We start from the raw sequence: 26,668 nt of genomic DNA, 5'->3' as shown, positions 1-26,668 counted from the left end.
CAACTAGATTATCAGTTTAGCAAACATTTTTCATTCACATTTTTATGACATTCCTTCCGCGAAGGGATATCATAAAAATGTGAATGAAAAATAGCTTTCCTTTAATGGGAACTTCCACACTTTGTGAACCACAGCTCCTTACACACACACACACACACACACACTTGTGGAGTAAGGCTTCATGTACACTGCAGCTATGAAATGTCCATTTTACAGGAATTTGACGGGTTTTTTTTGTTTTGTTTTTATGCCCCTCTATGTTAGCCTATGGGATTTTGGTGGTATTTGATAACTCCTGGGTTTTTCTATTTTTTCCTAAAAATAAACAAAATTTTGAAAAAATAAGTTTTTCTTAGTTTCTGTCAGTAAATTTTGTAAATAAGTAATTTTTCTCCTACACTGATGAGGCTGCACAGATGGGAACTGATGGGCACTGATGAGGAAGCACTTATGGGCACTGATTAGGAGGCAAGAATATGCTGCACTTATGGTCACTGATAGGTGGCACTGATGGGTGGCACTGGTGGGCACAGATAGGCAGCATGGATAGGCGGCACTGATGGGCATTGATGGACATCAGTGATAAGCATTGATGGGCAGCAGTGATGGGCATTGATGGGCAGCACTGATAGCCAGCACTGATTGGCATAATTATTGGCCACTGATTGTTGGCACATGTGGGCACTGATGGTCACTTAATTGTACATACCTAGCTGTCCCCTGTGAGGAGATGTCGCCGATCAGCTCTCCTCTCCTCACACTCTTGACAGTGTGAGGCGAGGAGTGCCAATTACTGACATCTCCGTGTTTACATGTGACCAGCTGTGATTGGACACAGTCGATCACATGGTTAAAGAGCTGTGGCTCTTAACACAGATTGGGGTCGCGCAGTGTCCTAGCAACACGGCACGGCTGCGATCGTCGCGCTGCGCATCCCTGGGGGCATGCAATAGCAGTCGTCCTAGGAGGCCATCGTATGACGACCACCCAGAATGAGAGCTGCACCGCCCAGCCATCATTTGACAGAGGGCGGGTGGCAAGTGGTTAAAGTTATTGTAAACAATCACTTGTAAAACAACCCATTCAGTTTAAAATAGAAATTAAATGAAAGCCCAAAATGTTTGTATAGATCTAAAAAGAAAAAAAAATTATAAATACCTTTTTCCCCTTTTTTATAAGTGATCACATTCTCTCTGTTCTCAGCTGCATAAGAGCTGGGGGAGGAGAAGTAACAGCACTCTGAGCTTCTTCCTGAATGGCTGTGCAGGAAGACATGTCAGGACAAGTCTGATCATTGGAGGAGGGCAGGCTGAGTTCCCATCATAGCTAGAGAACTGACCACTGTGTGCTCTCCAGCCTAGTGTGGTCAGTTTTTGATAGGAAAGCAGGTGGACTGGCAAGAACACCAGGGATTTCAACCCCTTACCACGTGATCAGCTGTCAGCCAATGAGCTGATCACGTGATGTTAACACAGCTGGTAATCGGCTATTTAAAAAAAAAAAAAAGCTGATCACCAGCGGCAGTGAGTGGGACATCAGTCCTGATCACTGCGATGTGCCCCAGCTGTGCCCCCTACAAGTGCCGCCTACCAGTGCCCACCAGCGCCACCTGTCAGTGCCCACAGTGTCACCTGTCAGCGTCCACAATGCCATCTGTCAGTGGCCACAGTACCACCTATCAGTGCCCACAATCAGTGCCTGGACAGTGCTGCTGCACATCAGTGCCATCTATCAGTGCCCATCAGTGTCAACTACCAGTACCCATCAGTGCCACCTATCAGTGCCATCTATCAGTGCCCATCCGTGCCACCCACCTGTGCCACCCACCTGTGCCACCCATCAGGGCCCATCAGTGCCATCTTATCAGTGGCCATCACTGCTGCCTTATCTGTGCCCATCAGTACCGACTTATCTGTCCCCATCAGTGCTACCTTATCTGTGCCTATCAGTGCTACCTTAACTGTGCCTATTAGTGCCCACTAGTGCCGCCTCATCGGCGCATATCAATGAAGTAGAAAAATTACCTGTTTGCAAAATTTTATAACAAACTATTAAACATGATTTTTTTTTTCAAAATTTTTCCATCTTTTTTTGTTTGTTTAGCAAAAAATAAAAACCCCAGCTGTGATTAAATACCACCAAAAGAAAGCTCTATTTGTGGAGAAAAAAAAATGATAAAAATGTCATTTGGGTACAGTGTTGTATAACTGCACAATTGTCATTCAAAATGCGTCAGTGACGAAAGCTGAAAATTGGTCTGGGCAGGAGGGGGGTTTAAGTGCCCAGTAAGCAAGTGGTTAAACAACAAACCTTTCATAGTTACCTGTTTTGTTCAGAGCAGCCCTGATCCTCTGGGGTCCCCTGCTGGCACTCCTGGCTCCTCCTACCTTTTGAGTGCCCACTAGCAGGCCGCTTGTTAGTTGTGCATTCATGTAGGCTTGATCCTAAGCCACACTGTGTGCATCTATTGATACAAACAGTGCGGCTCGCCCAACTCCCTACTCCCTCATCGCTGGTTCCCTCGCCAATTGCTCCGAGTGATCTCACAGAGTGCAGTCAGTAGGGAAAAAGAGAGAGAACAAAGCCTATGCAATCAGGCAAAGCTCTGGATTGAGATTGGTAAAGGTAACAACCTTTACAGCTACGATACACAAAGTTTTTAGCAGCAGTTTTTAACTTTTCTGCACTAAAATACTGAAAGATCATTTTTGATTGGCTCCTTTGGGGTACATCACTGTGCTGTGGTAGAAGTTAAAGTGATTGCAAAGGCAGAAGGTTTTTTATCTTAGAGCATTCTATGCAGTAAGATAAAAATCCTTCTGTGTGCCGCAGCCCCCCTAATAATTACCTGAGCCCTATCTAGATCCAGCGATGTTGCACGAGAGACTCGGCTGTCCGTGACTCTCCCTCCTGATTGGCTGAGACACACAGCGGCCGCCATTGCCTCATGATGCTGTCAATTGAAGTCGGTGAGTCAACAAGGAGAGAGAAAGGGGCGGGACGAGTTGCAGCTCTATGTCTGAATGGGCACACAGAGCAGCGGCTCGGCTCAGGTGCCCCCACAACAAGCTGCTTGCTGTGGGCGCACTCAGTGGGAGGGAGGGGCCAAGAGCGAGCGCTACAGAGGGACCTGAGAAAAAGAGGATCTGGGCTGCTGTGCAAAACCACTGCACAGAGCAGGTAGGTATAACATGTTTGTTATTTTTAAACAACAAAAACAAGACTTTAGTATCACTTTAAGCTTCTTGCTAGTTTATTTTTTCAAAAGAATGTAGATGTAAACTACAATTTCATATAAGCTTTAATATTTTATTGTCATTTCAGGAGTCATTTTCAATGTTTTTAAACCTGCAGCTTTCATTATAATAATTACATAATCCCTGGCGATCTTACCATGAAGGTCTTTGTTCAGGCACTTCTTGTTATAAGGTGACAACGCTCAGTCCCTGTCTACCAATTGTGCTCTTGGGGCACCCTGTAACATGGGCTTCTGATACAGACTACAATCCATTCATTTTGAATGGCACCTCAATGCACTAAGCTGGCAACACACCTGTGGTGTAGCTTTCTGCACTGCATGGTAGTACATTCCAGTGCACTGCATCACCGAAAATGCACATCAGCAAATGACAGAATGCACAATAATGATTGGCTACGGTCAATTTTTTATGCTGGCCCTGGACAGGGAGGGGATTTACTAAAACTGGTGCACACTGGTGCAATTGTGCAAAATAACAAATTAGCTTCAGGCTGGGTTCACACCAGTGCAAATTTGTTTATCCGCATCCAATTCGTATGTCAGGAGTTTGTGACTGGCTCTCTATGAAGCCGAATCACACAAGCAAAAGTTATAGCGTCTACAAACTATGGGATAGTTTACAGACTTTTTATTGTTTTTACTAGTAATGGCGACGATCAGTGATTTTTAGTGTGACTGCGACACTGCGGTGGAAAAATCTGACACTAAGTGACACTTTTTGAGGACCAGTGACACCAGTACAGTGATTAGTGCTAAAAAAAATGCACTGTCACTGTATAAATGCACTGTCACTGTATAAATGACACTGGGAGTGCTTTCTAACTATGGACTGAATGCTGACACTGGAGGCATAGCTCCCAACTGTCCCTGATTTTAAGGGACTGTCCCTGATTTGGAGCAATGTCCCTCTGTCCCTCATTTTGGTCTGATCTATTATAGATGTATATAAAATGCACTTTTTATCTATCAAAAAGTGTTTTCCAGTGCTAAACTTTTCATCTGATTTCTAAATTGCTGCATTTGTAAATTCCAAAAACCAATATAAAGGAATAGTAGTGGTAAAAAAAGCACTTGTGGGTTGAGCCAATCTTTTCATTTTTGTATAATTCTCCTTTAAGGGGGCGTGACAAGGGGTGTGTCCTATGCCTGCATACTTTTGCTGATAGGTTTCCCTCGTTCCCATCTCAAAAAGTTGGGAGGTATGTGGAGGACAACAGAGATCTGTGTTTCTACGCTTAAGGGCTGCCCTGCCGCAGTATATGTGAGTGGGGTAGTCCTTAAGTAGTTAATTAAACACACTGTAGTTAGAAGCTGGTTGGTTACTATACTGCATCAGATTCTGCATGCACCAGTTATAGTAAATACTCCCACACTGTGTGCATCCTGGGCCAGGCAGAGGCTCCAATCACATGCAACTGTTCAAAACTGGTGTCTAAGTTCCTCAATCACAGATTCTTGCTGGTATATAAGCTAATGGCCTGTACAAATGAGCCCTTAGATTGCTGGGTGTTTTTCAAAATGCAGAAAATATAAACATCTACTACTATTTATACTGACTCTGTAAAATGTTAATCCAGGGAGCATCCAACTGCCTTAGAGGGTTAGGAAAGATTTGTTTCTGTGCTGGAGCAATTTGGTCTATACTTTATAAGGATTGTTTGCCATCTTGATCAACTGCGGGTTTATAGTTCTGAGTATGCAAGTTTAATTTATTTGGTTTTGTCTTTTGGCTCAACTCAATGTGCTTTGTGCCTGTATCAACCTGTACACTATATGGCCAAAAGCATGTGGAGTGGACCCTGGGTTCGTGAAGGGTACTGTTAATACAACAGCATACAATGACAACTGTACCCTTCTGACCCTGTGGTAACAGTCTGGGGAAGGTCCTTTTTGTTCCAGCATGACTGTACCTGTATACAAAGACAGCTCCAAAAAGACAAAGTTTGGTCAGTTTGGTGTTGAGGACCTCGGGTAAGCCATGCCTTCTCATCCAACATCAGTACCCGACCTCACAAATGGGCCCAAATGCCCACAGACACTCTAAAATCTTGTGAAAAGCCTTCCTAGAAGAGTGGAGGTTGGTGTAACCACAAAGTGGGCAATTCCATATTAAAGGCCGTGTCCACCAATATAGCTAATGCTATACAAAGCAAACATGTTGATACACTTTAATCTGCCCTGTATATTACTAATTCCTTTCAGGAACAAATAAAAGGGGGATGATGGAGCAGAAGTGTCAGGTTCCTATGGTAGTGAGCCCCTGTAGAAGGCCAACTCAGGGCTCCTAAGGGTGCGGAGTCTAATCCCCAGCCTGCTTGTTCACCAGGGTCCCTGATAATGGGGATGGACTTGCATCTCCAGGTACTCCCAACTGAAAATGCGGAGACCACCCCTGTGTGCAGATTACACATGGCAGGAGACATAAGAAGATCCGGAAAAACAGCCAAGCTCAGGGCACACGGCAAGCAAAACTGGTAGACGAAGCCTGGGTCAGTACATGGAAAGTCAGACACAGACTACAAGTAATACTCGGGAAAGCAGAAGCATGGAGAAACTAGGAAGTTGCTCAGGCAATGCAAGCTACACTGAGCATGCCTATATATAGAGAAGCGGACTGGGAGGTGGACCCGGAAGTGAAAGAAGGGATAGGGATAGAAGCCAGCAACACATTAGAGTAGAACCACAGGTCCAGCAGAATGACTGCAGCAAGGAGGTAAGAATTTTGCAAGCAGTAAACTGCAGGCTAAACCACAAAGTAGAATGGAGAAGAAGTGGTATACCTATAGCCACACCAGTCCATACAGCTGCTATGGAGCCCAAGGCTGAGAAGAGGGCCCCACTATGGAGGTTGCTTTATGCCTCCATCTCAGAAGAGCTGAGATCACATGCTCAGGATCATGCTTCACAGATCTACTTTGCAAGACCCTCCATCTGTAAGTTACTTACCTTTTTTAGCTTCTTGTACCATGCCAGCTAGTGTCAACCAGCCCTTTAAAACGTTTGTATTAACTTTTAGTTGTAAATGGGTGCATAGGAGCACTAACAAATTTGTAGCAATATAAAATGTTTTCATGGTTTTACAGACTACTAAACCACAACACTTCCTGGCTGGGGTGGTAAAGGGGTAGAGAAGGGCTTCAAATTCACACCAAAGGCCCAAGATTTAAGGCTGCATTCACACCTGGGCATTTTGAATCGTGGGCAGATTTGCCGCAATTTCAAAATGCCCAGGTGTGAATGACAAATTGCATAACACACATTTCAGATGCCATTCATTTGAATGACACCTAAAACCATGGTGCAGTTTTGCTGTGATAAATCATGTTACAATCGTGGCAAACCACATCACGTGAAGCTTGTTGCCCGAAAAAAGTTCCAGAGCTTCTTTTGGGCAAAATGCTTCACTAAATGCGATTTGCTGTGATTTATCGCGCGTCAATCGTGTGCGATTTGTCATTCACACCTGGCCGTTCTGAAATCACAGACAAAATCGTGGGAAATCTGCCCACAATTCAAAACGCCTAGGTGGAAAGGCAGCCTTATACTTTATCAAAAACAAGTTGGTGCTGAAGAATGTTGCAGAGTTTACATGGGTGGCAGGGGGCTGCTAACACAGGCGATTGGGTGGTAGTTTTACACCCTTTCAAGGTTTAAAGCAGGCGGTGAGACGTGACACATCACTTTTGAAAAGCAATACACTACAGATCATTTTTTTGAGAGGGGCGCCAAAGATGGGCACATTCTGATTACTTACTTGAAGTTCCAAGGTTAACAGTGAATTCTCTGCACTGCTCCCCTTCTCCACCCAAAGCACTGGTCCCTAGTAGTGCATGGACCATGCTAACAACTCTTCTGATGCCATTCTGATTTAGGGCTCATTCATATGATCAGCGGTGATCTACACTTTTCCACTTTGGATTAACACAGGTTAACTCTGGGACACAGATAATGTGAAGATGTGATTGAGGTGTGGTAAGCTGCGGCAAAACGCAACATGGCACAATGCAACATGGCACAGCATGTCACCACACAGTAGGGCTATGCACTGCGCTGTTGTGCAGTGACAAAAAATAAGTATCACTACATGGCATTTCAAATAAAGTTAGGAAAACAAAGGTAAAGAAAAAAAAAGTAAGCAGTGCAATGCGCTAAAACATGCCGGAGTTATCACTAGCCTGCATGTTAAAGTATTGTGGTTTACTGTGTGGGCTAGTGTGAAGACACTGTGGGGGTTATTTACGAAAGGCAAATCCACCCTACACTACAAGTGCAAAGTGCACTTGAAATTGTACTGAAAGTGCACTTGGAAGTGCAGTTGCTGTATATCTGAGGGGCAGATCTGAAATGAGGGGAAGCTCTGATGATTTTATCATCCAATCATGTACAAAATGCTAAAATGCTGTTTTTTATTTTCCTTGCATGTCCCCCTCAGATCAACAGTGATTGCACTTCCAAGTGCACTTTCAGTGCAATTTCAAGTGCACTTTGCACTTGTAGTTTGCACTTGTAATGCAAAATGGATTTGCCTTTCGTAAATAACCCCCACTATTGTAACAGCTGGCATTGCCAGGTGTCACAGAGAGAGAGGTGGCTGGAGGGGGCCTATTAAAATCATGCTATGGAGCCCCAGAAATTGTAGTTACGCCCCTATGATGAAGCCATGAACAAGCTGCAGATCAGGGTGTAAAAATTGCATTTCCCTCATCTCCTGATTGTCGTGTCTTGCTGCTCAATGTCCCTGACACACCAGTGTGAGCCAACAGCTCCAGTTGGGAGTGCCCCCCCCCCCCCCAGCCTCCAGACTCTCTCTCCCTATCTGTCACTCTTCCCGCAGACTCTGTACACTGCGCTGAGGATTCGCAGAGTGTAGGCAGTAAACAGTCGGTTCTCATCTCAGCTGCCAAATTGTGTTTTTACTCAGATACATTAAAAAAAAATTCCCTGAAAAACAAGTGAAGGAAACATTGCGAAGAGGGGGAAGTGCATCATGAACAAAATGCAATATGTCAAATCATGAAACCTGCGAGTTCTAATTTATAGACATAGAAGAATTCTTTATATAGGGATGTTCACATTCCACCCCCACCGTGGAGTATTGGGTATTATTATTATGTCATAATTGAGTTTGAATTTTAAAAACACGATTGATCTTTTTTTACCCAAATATATGAAAGAGCTTAAGGTGACCAATCTTATCAGTGTGTGGTAAAGTAGATGCACAGCCAATCATCGCATAGAGGTTTTCAATGTCTTTTCAAAAGTCAGCTTTCATTAAAATAATGCCTGGTAATCCTGTCATAGAGGTCCTTCTTGGGGCACTTCCTGTTATAGTGACAAAACTCTGTCCCTGTCTCCCAACTGTGCTCCTGTGTTGTCACCCTGTCACACAGGCTTCCAATGGGGACTACAAGTGGCTGATTTAACTTTTGGCACTTTATCAGAAAACCTGTCACTGGAAATGCCATTCAGCTATTGCTGGAGTGTAGACAGAAAATTACTGCAAAGAGAGCACATGAGAGCGACGACACAAATGCACAAAAGGATCAAATAAAAGTAAAAACAGTTTTTTATAATGGCAATTATTTATGACACATAGAGCAAACGAATGGGGTTATTTACTAAAGGCAACTCCACTTTGCACTGCAAGTGCACTTGGAAGTTCAGTCGCTGTAGATCCGAGGGGGACATGCAAGGAAAATAAAAAACAGCAATTTAGCTTGCACAATTGAATGATAAAATCAGCAGAGCTTCCCCTCATTTCAGATCTTCCTCTCAGATTTAGAGCGACTGTACTTCCAAGTGCACTTGCAGTGCAAAGTGGATTTACATTTCGTAAATAACCCCCTAAGTGTCATCCATTTAGAGTCTACATCCACTTTAAATGCACATGCTTGAGTTCCATGGGCACCCTAAGGCCGGGTTCACACTGTAACCCGCTACGTATCGCACGGGATCATTGTGCATCCCTGTTGCCCGTTTCAAGGACGAATCAGGGCCGATTCTATGCCTGAATTCGGCCCTGAAAGGGAGCCAAAGACGCACAGTGCGCTCCGCAGCCGCAATGGAGATATGTGAACCAGCTCCATAGGGAGCCAGTCACATTCTCCTGCTATGCAAATTGGATGCGGAGAAAGCCGTATCTAATTCGAATAGGTGTGAACCTGGCCTCAAGGGAGGCCTTTGTAATTTTATTTATTTTTTATTAAATGGGAATCTTATTAATGGAAGAATCTTATCAGTGTGTAGTATAAGCTGTGTTTCTCTCTCTATTTTGCAATTACCGGTATATATGCACATCCAGGCAGCACCTTTTTGCTTCTCATACATGCAGTGTCCAAATGTAGGTGTCCTGTTTAGTAGTGCTGCACAATGGCTGTGTCCCATGACCCTCTTGTCTGACTGCAACTCTCCATAACTTTGTCTGTCTGACTGAAAACAACTAATTCTACAGTTTCTAATGACATGAAACACTCACAATGTTCCCAGTGGGCAGAAACTATAAGAGTTAAACCCCTTTCACACTAAGGCAGTTTTCAGGCATTTTAGTGCTACAAATAGCACCTGTAAAGCGCCTGAAAACTGCCTCCAAATGCCGCTTGAATATGAAAGCCCGAGTGCTTTTTCACTGGGGTGGTGCGCTTGCGGGACATTAGGAAAAGTCCTGCAAGCAGCATCTTTGGGGCAGTCTGAGAGCGCTGTATACAGCGTTCGCAAAACGGCCTGCCCATTGAAATGAATGGGCAGCGCTTCCAAAGCACCTGAAAAGCGAAACCCTTATAAACCACTTTGACCTACAGGTAAGCCTAGATTAAGGCTTACCTGTAGGTCCAAGAAATATCTCCTAAACCTATATGGTTTAGGAGATATTTACCTGAAGACAGCCACCGCTGTCTACGGCGCGCAGGCGCACTGTTTAAGCCGCAGATCGCGGCGATATGCCGCATATCACGGCGATATGCCGCGAGTGTCGGCTCCCGTGCGCATGCTGCTCCGGCGAATCACAGCGCCGGAGCAGCGAGAGCCACGGAGACCCACCAAGAAGATAAATGCTCGGAACTACAGGGGACAGCGGTGACTTCGCTGGCTCCTGTGTCAGGTAAGTGACACATAATGGACTACTATGAGATGCATAGTAGTCCATTATGCTTTACCTTTGCAAGGAATCAAAGAGGAAGTAAACCCATCAGGGTTTACTTCCTCTTTAACCCCTTGTTCGGCCACTAGCGGGGGCTAAAATGAGTGGCGCTTTAGCGCCAATGCAGCCATGGCTCAGTGTGCTCTGGAACAGCAGTTTTTCATGTTAAGAAACCGACCTTTTATTTTCATAAAATGAATAATAATGGAATTTGGTAATGCATGCATATTACTGATTTATGTGTGGAGATTCGACAGGTTCACTTTAAGGATTCTTACACATGGGCACCAAAAATGTTTTAGGCGTTCAGGAAGTTTTTTTTTTTTTTCAATTGCTTTTAATAGGCCTGTATACACAGGTGCGGAAGTATCAGTAAACTAGCACCATCTTTAGATCAATAGGAAAAAATACAAAGATCTGTGTTACTAGTCAGCATACATGCAAATAGGAGTCTAAAGCCCCATACACACTATCAGATTTTCTGCTGATTTTTTCCTTCAGATTTACCAAAACCATATAATATGAGGTCAAACCTTAGGCGTTTCAATGTGTATGCAATCAGGCAGGCCCTTGCACTACATGGTTTTGGTAAATCTGAAGACAAAAATCATCAGAAAATCTGATAGTGTGTATGGGGCTTTATTCGCACCTCTCTTTGAACAGCAGATTATCATATTTGAATATTTGACATGCCGGGAAAGAGAATTTTTAAGCGCATATACATGTGTAAATGCATGCACTATAAGGACCATATTCACCTGTTTTGTGCAGGAAATTTCTGCCAGGAAGATCCGGTGTTCGTACATCAGTAGGGTTGCTGATAAGGCAGTACAGCCGCACCTCCCCTAGCAGAGCCAGCTGTACCAACTTACTGCTGACACTGATGCTCCTGTTCCTCCCCTTGCACTGCTGCTGGCTTCTCCTCCTCTCCCTCCCTCTAGCTGCACTGCAGGGGGACTGGCTCAAGTACCTACTCCCCCCTGTTGTCTGGTGCCCCCCGTCTGTCCCCCTCCCCCGCAGCGCTCACGGTTTCCCTTTTCTCTCTCCTGCCAGCAGCTGCTTCAGGCACACGGGTGGAGAGCAGAGGGCTGGTAACTATGTCCTATTTACTGGCCCCTTCCTTTCCTGAATAAACACTGTGAGTGATTGGTACCGATTGCCCCTGTGTCCATTCATCATTGAAACATAGTAAACGCAGTTCACTATGCTTCTGTTTGTGAGTGAACAGGAAGCCTCAGAATGCTTCCTATTGATTAATCTCCTTCAGCTGAGGCTGCAGAGAAAGGGACTGATGCATCTGTGTCCTCATACATTTCTCAGCCTCTAACTACTAGTGGAGTCAGATCAACATTCGTTGTTTTGAGAAAATTCGAAGGAGCAAGATGGAACATTTTTCATGACGAATTTACAACGGTGTATGTACTTTTCATTCAGGAAAGTCCATTCATTCATCAAATGCTAGAAGCAAACAAAATTCCGAACATTTGTCAAGTCATTGAATGTGCTGAGAATTTTCTTACATCTACTAGTGTGTGGCCAACTTTAGTTTATACACCAGACTAATTGCCTGCAAGAGGGAAATCTGCCTTTCTGTTTATTGTCTGTGATTGCCAATGCAGGATGGTGAGATTAACACTCTGATGAGCTTGACAGCCATTCAGTACCCATGAGTGCTGCAAAGAGCATCATTGTGGGCACAATAGAGTCTAAAAGTGTGCGCTACAGCAATAGGAACATGCATCTGAGCAAACCTTTGTAATAAAAGGAAGGAGAAGAAAAGGTATTGGGACACATTCACTTCTTTGTGGTGTGTTCACATGTGTTGCAAGGCAGTCTGTTGAAAATAAATGGGCTTCCAATGCACCCCAACAAGGGAAAAATGGTACATGACCCTTATTTTATAACACAAAGCTCTGCAATATGTTGTGCTGTTCTACAATACAGGTACAATGCCTTAGTACGTTAGGTTCCAATTCAAATAAATGGCACCAGAGAGCAGTAACGCACATTATAAACACGTTAAAGTAGATTTTTAACCTAACTGGCTGACATTTCGTTTGCTATGTGCATGGAGTATCACAAACATTTGCCTTTTTTTTTCCCATGTTTTCTTTTTTCACACTTTGTTACACCTCAGTCCTGCTAATCCTCTGCCGCTGCTTTCAGTCACTTCCTGCCTACATGCACTCCAGTGACGGCTGCATGGCATTTCTCAGGGTGGGTTTCCTGATAGTGACAACAGTGGCCTATGTCTGTGTAATGTTTTGCTGAAGTGTATATTTGTGATCTCTCCATCAGAAGGCCATGTCACAAGATGACAACATAGATGCTTGATTGAGAGATAAGGACAGAGTGTGGTCATCCTATAAAAGGAAGTTCCTGAACAAAGCCTTCTTGGCAGGATAACTGGAGATTTAAATTAGTACTAAATGCAAATGGGTAGTGTAAGGAAGGGTTATAACCCCTGACATTTTTTGCCATCTGTGTCCCACTAGAGAGAGTTCCCTATACTTTCTGTCCCGTAGCCAAAACAGGAAGTGAGAAGAAATCTCTGCAATGTAGGAAATTCCATGGTTGTCACCAGAGTCACCAGAACTAATGTCCCCATTATAACATTTCCCCTTATTTCTTGTTCTGGTGACAACCCAAATTTTAGGACTTTCAGTGATAACGGTCATCAGGACAAATAGAGAGGGTGAATCTCCCTAACAGGGGCACAGACAGCAAAATAAAACTGAACAGACAGTGGTATACACACACATTTTTGATCCATGTATAACTAAAGCCACATTTTTTTTGATAGGGTGGAGAGGGATTAGAACCCCTGTCAGTTTTAAAACAGATCAGTGTTTTTGAATGCTTTAATTTTTTTTTAAATGTCGCCAGTTCAGTTTTTCTCTTCCCTATTCCTGCTCTCATAGGCTTGTGTGCCTCAATAGCACACTACTGGCTGTGGGGGCAAATGCAAAAGAGTAGGAGTGTATGGCAGCAGTGGGGAACCCAGAAGAGGTGGAAAGAGACCGCTCTGTGCAATACCATTGCAGAGAGCAAGTAAGTATAACTTATTTTAATTCAAATATAGCCTCGTACACACGATCGGATTTTCCGCAGACAAAGCACCAGACTTGTGTCTGAAGGGCGTGTGGCGTGAACTTGTCTTGCATACAAATGGTACACAATTGTCGGCCAACAAACATGAACATAGTGATGTACTACGTGGCATTTCAGCTCTTGAGCGCCTTCCTTTGGGCACCTTCTGCTAATGTTGTGTTTGGTGAGCATTGATTGCGAGCATGCCTGTTTGTACTTTGGACTTTTGTGTGACGGACTTATGTACACACGATATGAAAATCTGACAACAGACCATTGTCCACCGAAAGTTTACTAGCCTGCCATCCAATATTTGTTGGCGGAAAGTTGGACAATAATTGTCTGGTGGAGCGTACTAACAGTCAGATTTTAGCACAAAAATCTGTTATCACTCAATTCCCTGCCGAAAATCCGATCGTGTGTACAAGGCTTATAACTAAAGGCAAAACGTTTTGCTGGTGCCTCCATGGCAGCATACATATGATAGTAGCCCTGCCTACTTCCACCCACAGGACTAGTGCATAGCTATAAAAAGTTAACACCCAAACAACAGCCTGTTACCTCTTTTTGTCCTCATGGAACTCACAGCCAGTGTGAAGAGAAGAAATCCTTACCTGCCACCTTTGGTGGTTTTCCACACAGGTTCAGCCTCTCCTGTAAGCGCTGTCCCTGACCTTAGGACGCTAAATGCTCTGATAAGGCAGGGAGCCCCTTCTGTGGTTCTTTCGGGGTGAAAAATTGTGTGCTATCTAGTCCCAAATTCAGCAGTGCAGTCAGGGCTATGTTCCTCAGAAGAGCTGCCTATATCTGGAGCCTGCCTCCCAGAAGTGAGTGAATCCATTTAACTGTAACGCCACATTTTCAAGATAAGTATGTTTTCTCATTTTTTAGAATTTACCTGTGAATGGCCTCATAAATTGTGTGATACATCTCTCGGATGGGATGCAGTGTGTTCCAGTATGCATTCTAGTGGCAATTGTGGAAGAGAAAGCTAAGCGTCTACATTCAAGAGAATGATGCATTATGCTGAACAGGTGAAGTGGATAGAGCTTACATGGGGCCATTATTGGTTTGGGCAAAAACTCCCCCAGTGTCCATCTCGGAGTGGGGCAAGACTACCTGGAAGCCATTTTGGAAGTGGGCAAGGTGAGAAGTTTGCCAAGAATGGGAGGCAGGCAGAAGAGTTGAGGAATGTGGGGTTAAAGACCCAGCAGCATAGCCGCAAAGCCTGCATCAAGGGCCATTTCCTGCTGCCTAGTGAATAGATATGCCCTTACTCATGTCTCAGTGTGGCATTGTTATTATGCCTGACTAAATGTCAGTGTTCCAGCTGCCCTACACTATGAGCTCACTGCATAACAAAGATCTACACAGTTCCTATAGGTAAGGGTCATCAGACCAGGTAGGTATTTGCTGCTAACAGAGTGCATTTAGGTGCTAACTGACCTCTCCCTTGGCTAAGGAGCCTAGCCTGTCCCACTGACAGGAATATGTGTGAGAGGAGCACCAGAAATCCAGTCCAAGGTAGAGAAAATGATCTTCCATACTGCACACGCCAACACTATGGCCTGAAGAGTGTGTCAGGACCACCTTAAAAAGGCAGACAAAAGCTATCCAGCCCATTATGCTTAGCCGCAAGGAATTGCTGTGAATCCTGGCTCATTGTTCATAGCTGCAAAGGATATCTGTGGGCCTAGGTGAAGTTACCATACCCAAGGTATTGAGAATACCACAAGGTGCATTCCAATACTGTTGCTACCAACTGCATAAAGCCCCCCTCAGCAGAGGGCAGGCCAACTGCTGGCAAGGAAGAATAAAGAGGAAAGCTTGTACTTTATGTTCAGCCTAAGGCTTTGCTTTTGTTGGCCATTTTCTTAAAGGTAGGTAAGTTTACCATGAGTGGAGAAGAACCAGAGGGACAAGGTAAGAACCCAGAGCAGGCTTTAGGTAAGAAACTTGCTACAGCATTTCCTCAGTCGGAAGAAATAGCCTGCGTTGCCTTCCAGGGACAGGTTCTCTCAGTCCAGGTCAACAGCATTAGAGATGTGGCTGAAGTTGAACACTTGTCATTACTAGCGGAAGAAGGCTAGAGTACAGATTGCAAGGTCTTTTTCTCCTAACTGTTAATAAGCGTCTTTTCTCCACTTGTGGTCTCTGCATATCCTCTGAAGGTTTTCTGGGTCAAAGTTTTTCTGCCCCAATTGTGGTGGCAAACAGTTTACTATCCAAAAGCCCATGGTGGCATTATCTGTTATGCACCTTAAAGCTTTAGGCTCAATTTCCACTAGTGCGACTTTGGACACAAGTTAGCATGACAAGTCACAAGTCACATCCCATTGATTTCAATGGCACCCTTTCCAATCTATGCGATTTAGGATTGCAGCGACTTTGAAAAGGTTCCTGTACTACTTTGATGCGACTTTTGATGCAAATTTGATCCAGATACTGTAAAGTTGGATCGGGGCTGCACTCGAGGTTGCACTCTGAATCGCGTGACATTGGGGTCGCAAGAGTGGAAACATAGCTTTCAGGGGCTGGGTTCATATGCAAGTTTTCCATAGAAAAATACATCATTTGCATTGCCTCCCTCCGCCTGGGACACTTTCTGGCTTGGCGGGCATCAAAGATAAAGTTCCCATCCCTTAAGCAATTTTTGTACCTTGCTTTTGGACCTATGCACTATCATTCTGGGATCCTGCTCCCTGTCTATTGGTCAGCACCTCATGCTGGACCTAGTACTAGCTGCAATGCCTTCTTGAAATATTTTCATAGAGAGATCCTTTGATGGAGAATAATTGGTGCAGGCTCTATCAAGCAACCTGACGTGGCCCTCCAAATATTCCAGGAATAGGTTCAGAGATCACTTTGGGAATGTCTGGATGGCCATACTCGCATCTCAGGACAGAGTTCTTTTTCTCATTAATAACCTTACACACTCTAGTCTCAGATTCAACTGTTTGTACCAGGAGCGATCTGGATCTCCAATTTGTAGGAGAAGCCTAGAATCTATTGCTACACATGTGGTGATTGCTTATTTTGGTGTAAGCCTCAGGACTTTCTCCCAAATAGTTTCTTCCCTGGACAAGTCCTCTCCTGCAGCTGGGCCTAGGTTAGCATCTGTCTACTCAAACAGGACATCCTTATTCAGTAGGGGTGCAACGGATCAAAAAACTCACGGATCGGATCATTTTTCAGATCAGCAAATAATAATTGAATTTGCAAAAACCTGTGAAAATGCCACCACAATATAGTCCCCACTGCAATATACATCTCCCCCACTGTTATATCCACGTCATCTCCCCCAATGTAATATTGGCTGAGCATGGATGGGTATGGCTGGGTATTGGCAGGGTAAATATTGTCAGGGTATTGCAGAATATTGGCAGGATAAGTATTGTCAGGGTATTGCAAAGTATTGGCAGGGTATTGCAGATTATTGCTGGGTATTGTAGAGTATTGGCAGGGTAAGTATTGCAGAGTATTGGCAGGGTAAGTATTGCAGAGTATTGGCAGGGTAAGTATTGCAGAGTATTGGCAGGGTAAGTATTGCAGAGTATTGGCAGGGTATGTATTGCAGAGTATTGTCAGGGTATGTATTGCAGAGTATTGGCAGGGTATGTATTGGCAGGGTATGTATTGCAGAGTATTGGCAGGGTATGTATTGCAGAGTATTGGCAAGGTATGTATTGCAGGGTATTGCTGGGATGGCTGTGGCTGCCATCCGATTTCTCCCCTCCATTGTACAGATCAGTACAGAGAGGGGAGAGAGGAACCGGGTTTGTTTACAGGTGATCGCTCTGTCATGGAGCAATCACATTGTAAACACCGATGGGTGTACCAAGATGGGTCGCCGCTCCGGAACTAGGCCGAAACCGTGGAGCGCTCCACGGATTGCGGCGTGTGCCGATCCGAGCGGGGTGACCCGTTCGGATCGCGGATCGGTGCCGATCCATTGCACCTCTATTATTCAGTTCCTTGATCTGAATCCAGTTCACCCAAAGGAAGTTTCTGTCTCTTGGTTGGATGTGGTCAGGATGGAAATTTTATCTCTCAGTCTTTACTTTCCTCTTTTGTATTTAAAGATGGATCCTGTACTGATGCTTTGATTTCTTGCTCCATCGTGTCAAGTCGACTCAGCAGACCATCAACCAACTCCATGGTCTAGGGTTCAGGGTTCTAGGGTTGAGGTTCCAGAGGTTCCATCCTGTACTGACAAGATGCACTCTAATCTGTGAGTGTACCCTGACCTTTTGGCTACAGACTGTAGTGGATCTGATAAAATGACTGTATTATGTCTCCCTCTCTATCTCTAATATTATTATTTTCTCCCTCTTGTTGTGATATCCTCCCCCCCCCCACCATGTAAGAAAGATGGAGACCATATCGTGGAATGCAGTCAGCCCCTGGAGACATATGTTGGAACAGGAAGAGGATAATATACAGGAGACCTGGGGGTCCCCAAGGAATTCTCTTAATTTACAGGAATTTTCTCTCAATTCCTGTTTGGCTATGGGACAGGAAGTGAAGGGAAAAATCTCCCCTATGGGACACACATCGCAAAAAATATCTGATGGCAGTTATAACCTTCCTTTGCTCTATCCAAAGTAAAAAAAACTTTGCCTATAGTTCTACATAAAAAAATAAAAAAAATTAAGGTTAACAACCAATTTAACCACTTTCAGACCGGACCATTTTGCTGGTAAATGACCAGAGGTCTTTTTACACTTTGGCACTGCGCTGCTTTAACTGGTAATTGCGCGGTCATGCAATATTGTACCCAAACAAAATTTGCGTCCTTTTCTTCCCACAAATAGAGCTTTCTTTTGATGGTATTTGATTGCCTCTGCGATTTTTATTTTTTGCGATATAAACGTAAAAAGACCGCAAATTTTGAAAAAAAATGATATTTTCTACTTTTTGTTATTAGAAAAATCCAATAAACTCAATTTTAGTCATACATTTAGGCCAAAATGTATTCAGCCACATGTCTTTGGTAAAAAAAAAGTCAATAATTGTATATTTATTGGTTTGCGCAAAAGTTGTCACATCTACAAACTAAGGTACGTTTTCTGGAATTTACGCAGCTTTTAGTTTACGACTGCCTATCTCATTTCTTGAGGTGCTAAAATGGCAGGGCAGTACAAAACCCCCCCAAATGACCCCATTTTGGAAAGTAGACCCCCTAAGGAAATTGATAAGAGGCATGTTGAGCCCATTGAATATTTTATTTTTTTGCCTCAAGCGATTGAATAATGACAAAAAAAAAATTTTTTTTTTTTTTTTACACAAAGTTGTCACTAAATGATATATTGCTCACACATGCTATGGGCGTATGTGAAATGACACCCCAAAATAAATTCTGCTGCTTCTCCTGAGTACGGGGATACCACATATGTGGGACTTTTTGGGAGCCTAGCCGCGTACGGGGCCCCGAAAACCAAGCACCGCCTTCAGGCTTTCTAAGGGCGTAAATTTTTGAGTTCACTTCTCACTACCTATTACAGTTTTGAAGGCCATAAAATGCCAAGATGGCACAAAACCCCCACAAATGACCCCATTTTAGAAAGTAGACACCCCAAGCTATTTGCTGAGAGGCATGTTGAGTTCATGGAATATTTTATATTTTGCCACAAGTTGCGGGAAAATTACAAACTTTTTTTTTTTTTTTTTTTTTTTCACAAAGTTGTCACTAAATGATATATTGCTCACACATGCCATGGGCATATGTGAAATGACACCCCAAAATAAATTCTGCTGCTTCTCCTGAGTACGGGGATACCACATATGTGGGACTTTTTGGGAGCCTAGCCGCGTACGGGGCCCCGAAAACCAAGCACCGCCTTCAGGCTTTCTAAGGGCGTAAATATTTGACTTCACTCCTCACTACCTATTACAGTTTTGAAGGCCATAAAATGCCAAGATGGCACAAAACCCCCACAAATGACCCCATTTTAGAAAGTAGACACCCCAAGCTATTTGCTGAGAGGCATGTTGAGTCCATGGAATATTTTATATTTTGCCACAAGTTGCGGGAAAATTACAAACTTTTTTTTTTTTTTTTTTTTTTCACAAAGTTGTCACTAAATGATATATTGCTCACGCATGCCATGGGCATATGTGAAATGACACCCCAAAATAAATTCTGCTGCTTCTCCTGAGTACGGGGATACCACATATGTGGGACTTTTTGGGAGCCTAGCCGCGTACGGGGCCCCGAAAACCAAGCACCGCCTTCAGGCTTTCTAAGGGCGTTACAGTTTTGAAGGCCATAAAATGCCAAGATGGCACAAACCCCCCCCAAATGACCCCATTTTGGAAAGTAGACACCCCTAAATTTAGGGGTACACTAGTGAGACTAGGTAATAAATGGCGGGTGCCCTGAAACTATAAAAAAATAACTAACCAACCAGCGTCACCTGTAACAGTTATATGGTGATCACTGGTGAAAGGGTTAACTAGGGGGCAATCAGGGGGCTTTATGCGGTAGTATATGGGGGTCCCTGGCGCTATAAAAAGCTGCGGCGAACCTAAATACCTACTTGCCTAACTAGCGTCACCTGTGACACTAATACAGCGATCAGAAAAACGATCGCTTATTAGGCTGGGTTCACACTGGAGCGATGCGGGAACGCCACGAATGCGCGGCGGGTTCCCGCATCGCATGCCTCCCGGCGGCAGTTCACACTGCCCTATGCGAACTGCTGGGAGTGTCAGTGAAATGTTACTGACACCCCCAGATCAGTTCGCATATCGCAGTGCGATCTGCAAACTCGGATCGCATGGTGTGAACACCCATGCGATCCGATTCTGCTGCGGGCCAAAAAAAGGGTCCCGTGCGAATTTGCGGCGGGTGCGGCGGGTGTGGCGGGTGCGGCGAATGGCTGAACTCGAATCGCACAGAGATCGGATGTGATTTGCACTGCAGTGCGAATCACATCCGTTCTCAAACCGCTGCAATCTGAACCCAGCCTTAGTGACACTGGCGACGGGGGGTGATCACGGGGTTAAACCTTTATTGGGGGGGTTAGGGGGGTACCTTAGAACTAAAGGGGGCTAACCCTAACTGCCCTAACAGTTATTAGTCACAAATGACACCCGCCGGGTGATCAGGGGGTTAAACCTTTATTAGGTAATAAATGGCGGGTGCCCTGAAACTATAAAAAAATAACTAACCAACCAGCGTCACCTGTAACAGTTATATGGTGATCACTGGTGAAAGGGTTAACTAGGGGGCAATCAGGGGGCTTTATGCGGTAGTATATGGGGGTCCCTGGCGCTATAAAAAGCTGCGGCGAACCTAAATACCTACCTGCCTAACTAGCGTCACCTGGGACACTAATACGGCGATCAGAAAAATGATCGCTTATTAGGCTGGGTTCACACTGGAGCGATGCGGAAACGCCGCGAATCCGCGGCGGGTTCCCGCATCGCATGCCTCCCGGCGGCAGTTCACACTGCCCTATGCGAACTGCTGGGAGTGTCAGTGAAATGTTACTGACACCCCCAGATCAGTTCGCATATCGCAGTGCGATCTGCAAACTCGGATCGCATGGTGTGAACACCCATGCGATCCGATTCTGCTGCGGGCCAAAAAAAGGGTCCCGTGCGAATTTGCGGCGGGTGCGGCGGGTGTGGCGGGTGCGGCGGGTGCGGCGAATGGCTGAACTCGAATCGCACAGAGATCGGATGTGATTTGCACTGCAGTGCGGTGCGAATCACATTCGTTCTCATAAACCGCTGCAATGTGAACCCAGCCTTAGTGACACTGGCGACGGGGGGTGATCACGGGGTTAAACCTTTATTGGGGGGGTTAGGGGGGTACATTAGAACTAAAGGGGGCTAACTCTAACTGCCCTAACAGTTATTACAGTCACAAATGACACCAATGCAAAAAAAAAAAAAAAAAAAAAAAAATGACATTGGTGTCACTGTGACTGGGGGGCAGGGGTAATTGGGGGGGTGATCGGGGGGTAAAGGGGGGGTGTGAGTGTGCCTGGCATGTTCTACTGTGTGTGGGATGTGTTGGTGCAACTCACTGATCCGCTCTCCTCCGTGTCGGAACGAAAAATACCGACACGGAGGAGAGAATACATCACTTCCTCTCCTGTGTTTACATTACAGGAGAGGAAGTGATGTCACCGGGGATTTCTATTCGTCGGGAGCGATCGCGAGGGGGTGGCCATGAATGAATGGCCGTCCCCTCGTCCGGGATCGCTCCCGAACGAAAACCGACCGCCGCAGGCACCGGGCGGGGGCCCGATCGGGCCCCCGACCCGCGGGAGGCAAATCACGTACATGTACGTGCTTATGCCTGCCCGTGCCATTCTGCCGACGTACATCGGCGTTAGGCGGTCGGCAAGTGGTTAAAGTGGATTTCTGCCCATTTAAAATCAGCTGCTACAAAATACGGGTGCAGGAAGCCTCACTTCTCTCCGCGGCAACGGCATTATAACTGTGGGCATCCAGCTGTGGCTTCCTAGCCGGGCACACACTGTGCATGCGTGAGCTGCGAATGGCCAGGCAATCTTCTGGGACCTGTGTTATGTCCCAGAAGATTGGAGGGAGGGTGGAGAGGTGAACTTCCTTCCAGTGCCGCGGCGCTAGGGGAGGAAGTGGGAGCTGGGTGCCTGTAAAAACAGGGTACCCCCCCCCCCAAAAGAAAACGACAAATGTGGCATGTCAGGTGGTCACCAGTACTTAAAGTCGAAGTTCCATTTTTGGGTGGAACTACACTTTAAGGATAGATGGAGCCTTGTGGGCAGAGTCAGCCCCTGGCTTCTTATGTCTAGGTTATTCCAACAGTGAGAGCTTCCTGCCATAATTGCCAGCTTTGGTCCTGTCCTCCTGGGAGTTTTGAAGGTTATGGACTACCTTTATGTGTTTCAGATCATCCTTTAAAATTAATATAAATCCAGCCAGTGGCGTAACTAGAACCTTCAGGGCCCCGATGCAAGAAACCATGAAGGGCCCCCCTGAACCCCAGCCCGTTCCCTTCCCTCTGAGTCCGGCGGTAGAACTCCAGGGCGTGGTCACAGGTATGACCTTTGTGAGTCCTGTAGTTCCACCACTGGCATCAGTAGTTTTTTTTTCACACTGGCTGGGGAGAACAGACATCGGACTGAGCGGCAATGCATGGAGCAGGAGAGGGGTAGTCTGAGGAGCCGACCGAGGACACAGGTTATGCGGGGAATGCACAACTAAAGAGCAGCCAGTGCGATAGTCGAGCATGGAGCTCTGCTAGTCACCCTCCACCTCCAGCCACGCCTGTGCATGGTGCACTGGTACCCCTAGCTGCCTATGCTGCTGCCGGCCATATGTAGAGGGTGCTGCATGGGGCCCCTGCAGCACAGGGCCCAGTTGCGGTCGCAACTGCTGCACCCCCTATAGTTACGCCCCTGAATCCAGCCCAGATTGTGGGAACCCCACATAATGGGCACAGCAGGTGTGCAGACCCGGGAACTCAGCACAGGGATGGTTAGAACCCCTCAAAATGGGCACAGCAGGTGTGCAGACCCGGGATCTCACCACAGGCATAGTGGGACCTCCTCATAATGGGCACAGCGGGTGTGCAGACCCGGGATCTCAGCACAAGGATGTTGGGAACCCCTCATAATTGGCACAGCAGGTGTGCAGACCTGGGAATTCAGCACAGGGATGGTGGGAACCCCTCATATTAGGCACTGCAGGTGTGCAGACCCCAGAACACACAGGGATCTAACCATTATTTCCCTTGAAATAGAAGAGACGATCAGACATTTTTACTTTTCAGCATCCTCAAACCACTGAAATAAAAGCTCTGGGTGAACTGAACAGTAAATCACCAAACAGTAAATCCTTCTGCTACTCTAAAGGAAATGGATATAACAAATAATATGTACCTTGTTTCTGGAGCTGTATCAGCGCAACACTGATACCTTTTATAAAACATATAAGTCAGCATTTGGTAGTACAAAATTATAGTTATATAAAACCTGGGTGACTTTAGGCTTAGGCTGAGGAGACAGGTTTGGAGAGCTAGGTAGCCAGAAGACTGGATGGCCGACAACTGGCACAGCAGACAGGTAGGTGTTGGAAGCTGTTGACAGGTAAGTAGTGGGATAAATGTCTACCAGGGAGGATGGGCACAGGCTGAGGCTCTAGAAGTCAGGGTGGTGTAGAATTGTAAAAAGGGCAGTTAGCACAGCAGATGGGTGGGTAGTAGGTGGCACTAGACAGTAGAGGTGTGCGGATACACCAGAGAGTAGGGGGGTGGACAGGGTACCGCTCTCCGGATTCACCAACAGATATATTTCAGGAAAAAGAAATAAAAACTTTGTAATCAAATATACCAAACAATAACTAAGCCTGATAGGATGGTGACAATTTTCTGTTGTTACTGCCTAGCAGTGCCTACTGTATACATAGGAACAGAAGAAAAATAGGTACCATCACAAAGGTTAGATAGGTAGGGCAGGCGAAAGCAACAAATTCTTGTGGGTAGATAATAGTAGTGTATATAGTTAGAGTAGGTAGGTGGACAAACATTCAGTATAGAAAGGCCAGTGACTCCAGTGTTGAGTGAAATTGGGGTAACAGTCTGAGGGAGTAGTAGAAAGGCAACTCACAGGTCATGCGGGGAGGTAGTTTCAGAGAAGGGAGTAGATAGGAGTTCCTAGGTCTGGTGAACAGTGATTGGGGCAATTCTCTAGCAAAGGTATTGCCTTTAGTTAAGGCTTCTGGGTCCACAGTGGCACCAATCATGATAGTAGGGGATATGAGCTCCTATATGTGGAGTGGTAATGGTTTTGGTAGGGGTAAGTAGGACTCTTGGATCTGGAGGGACAATAATTATGGTAGTATGGGGTAGGAAGGTTCTCCTGGGTGTCCTTGAGTCTGGTGAGGCAGTAACATTATAGTAGGGGATAGTCAGCAGCTCCTGGGTTCAGAGAGGCAGCAATGGTAAGATGGTGGTAGGAGGTAAGTAGGGTCAGTAATTACTATAGTAGCAGGCAGGAAGGGATCCTGGGTCTGATAGTTAGGGGCTCCTGGGTCTGGAAGGGCAGTAATTACTATAATAGTAGGTAAGTGGCCCAGGGTCTGCAGGAGTAACGGTAAGGGTAGGTAGGATTCCGGGTGCAGGGTGATTAAGCTGGGGGTAGGTAGGTGCTCCTGAGTCCAGAGGGGCAGTATTTATGGTAGTAAGAGGTACGTAGGGCTCCTGGGACCTGAAAGGTAGTATTTATAGTAGTAGGGGGTAGGTAAGGGCTCCTGGGTCTGAAGGAAGGATAATTATGGTAGTAATTGATAGGTAGGGGCTTCTGGGTCTGGAAGTGCATAAATCATGGTAGGAGGGAGTAGGTAGGGGATTCTGGGTGTGAAGTGGCAGTGATTGCTGTAGTAGGGGGTAGGTAGGTGTTCCTGGATCCAGAAGGGCAGTAGGTATAACAGGAGGTAGGTAAAGGCTTCTGGGTACACAGTGACAGTACTTATGATTGTAGGGAGTAGTTAAAGGAATCCTGGGTCCTGAGGGGCCATTCTTAAAGTAAGTAGGGAGTAGCTAGGGGCTCCTGAGTTTGGAAGGCCAATAACTAAGGTAGTGGGGGGGGGGGGTAGGTAGGGGCTCCTGGGTGCAGAAAGGTAGAACAGGTGATGTGGAGAAATAAGGGCTCCTGGGTTTGGAAGGGCAGTAATTTATGGTAGTAATGGGTAGGTAGGGGTTCTTGGGTCTGAAGTGACAGCCATTACTGTAGAAGGGGGTAGGTAGGTGCTCCTAGGTCCAGAGGGGCAGTAGTTATGATAGTAGAGTTTAGGTAGGGGCTAATGCTGAGGGGCAGTACTTATGATAGTAGGGGGTCGATAGGAGCTCCTGAGTCTGGAAGGGCAGTACTTATGGTGGTAGGTAGGGGCTTTTGTGGAGCAGTGGTACTTCTGGCTGGTTGAGGGTAGATAGGTGCTCCTGGGTCTGGAGGGACAGTACTTATGGTAGTTGGGGGTAGATAGATGCTCCTGGGTCTGGAGGGACAGTACTTGTGGTATGAGGGAGTAGGTAGGGGTTCCTGGGTCTGGAGGGACAGTACTTATGGTAGTTGGGGGTAGATACGTGCTCCTGAGTCCGGGATGAGAGTACTTATGGTACAATTGAGTAGGTAGGGGCTCCTGGGTTTGGAGGGATAGTATTTATGGTAGTTGGGGGTATATATGTGCTTCTGGGTCTGGAAGGACTATCTTATGGTAGTTGGAGGTAGATACGTGCTCCTGGGTCCGGAGGGACAGTACTTATGGGAGAAGGGAGTAGGTAGGTTCTCTTGGGTCCGGAGGGACAGTACTTATGGGAGTAGGAATCATATAGGCGCTCCTGGGTTCCGAAGGCAAAGTACTTATGGTAGCGGAGAGTATGTAGGGACAGTATTTATGCGAGTAGGGAGTAGGTAGCTTCTCCTGGGTCCGGAGGGACAGTGCTTATGGGAGCAGGGAGAAGGTAGGTTCTCCTGGGTCCGGAGGGACAGTACTTATGGGAGTAGGTAGCTTATCCTGGGTCCGGAGGGACAGTACTTATGGGAGAAGGTAGGTTATCGTGGGTCCGGAGGGACAGTACTTATGGGAGTAGGAAGCAGATAGGCGCTCCTGGGTTCCGAAGGCAAAGTACTTATGGTAGCGGAGAGTAGGTAGGGGCAGTACTTATGGGAGTAGGTAGGTTCTCGTGGGTCCGGAGGGACAGTTGGAGTAAGTAGCGGAAAGGAGACTCACGTGTCGGGCGGGATGGTGGAAGGGGTCCCGGGCCCCGCACAGCCGGGCAGGAGAATGTAGAGAAGAGCCCAGCTCCCCCACATGGTGCTCCCCCCGCACAATCACGCCATGAGGGGGCGACACCGGACACCCCGACTTCTCCGGGCAGCTCCTCTTCTGCCGATCCCTCTCTGATCGCAGATTATCTCCGCACGATCCGATCCCGGATTACAGGCGACCAATCACAGCGCGAGGCCGCCCCCCCCCCCCCCCCCCCCCATACTGGAAGAGTGCGCTCTGTAGGATCACATCCTGTCACTTCACCTCAAATGTACTGCGCTCTGCTGTGTGTGTGCGACATTCTCTATATAACATTGTGTTATCTTCATCCCTCTATACACAGCACTGCTCCCCTGTACTCGGTGTGACATTGTATTACTTTATATGTCATGCTTCTCAGCCGAACTCTATTCATCTAC

The 26,668-nt window shown here is 46.0% G+C and overlaps 1 protein-coding gene across 5 annotated transcripts in view; it reads right to left on the bottom strand.

Moving 5' to 3' along the window:
• The window catches only part of CACNA2D4 (calcium voltage-gated channel auxiliary subunit alpha2delta 4), a 398,531-nt gene extending 372,101 nt beyond the window's left edge, over positions 1 to 26,430 (bottom strand). For 3 of the 5 annotated variants that reach the window (XM_077468889.1, XM_077468887.1, XM_077468890.1), the window contains exon 1: positions 26,211 to 26,429. In XM_077468889.1, coding sequence (XP_077325015.1) covers positions 26,211 to 26,293 — 83 coding nt within the window. In that variant the 5' untranslated portion in view covers positions 26,294 to 26,429. Of the gene's footprint in view, positions 1 to 26,210 lie in introns of all 5 variants that reach the window. The other 2 variants (XM_077468886.1, XM_077468888.1) reach the window with 1 other exon arrangement.
• Positions 26,431 to 26,668: the final 238 nt, after the last annotated feature.

Source organism: Lithobates pipiens, unplaced genomic scaffold (genome assembly GCF_037356315.1).
Source record: "Lithobates pipiens isolate NorthernLeopardFrog02 unplaced genomic scaffold, aLitPip1_a1.2 Scaffold_8, whole genome shotgun sequence".
In the NCBI taxonomy this organism is placed as follows: Eukaryota; Metazoa; Chordata; class Amphibia; order Anura; family Ranidae; genus Lithobates; species Lithobates pipiens.
Note: the sequence above shows the minus strand (reverse complement) of the source record. Positions and strands in the feature narration are given on the sequence as shown.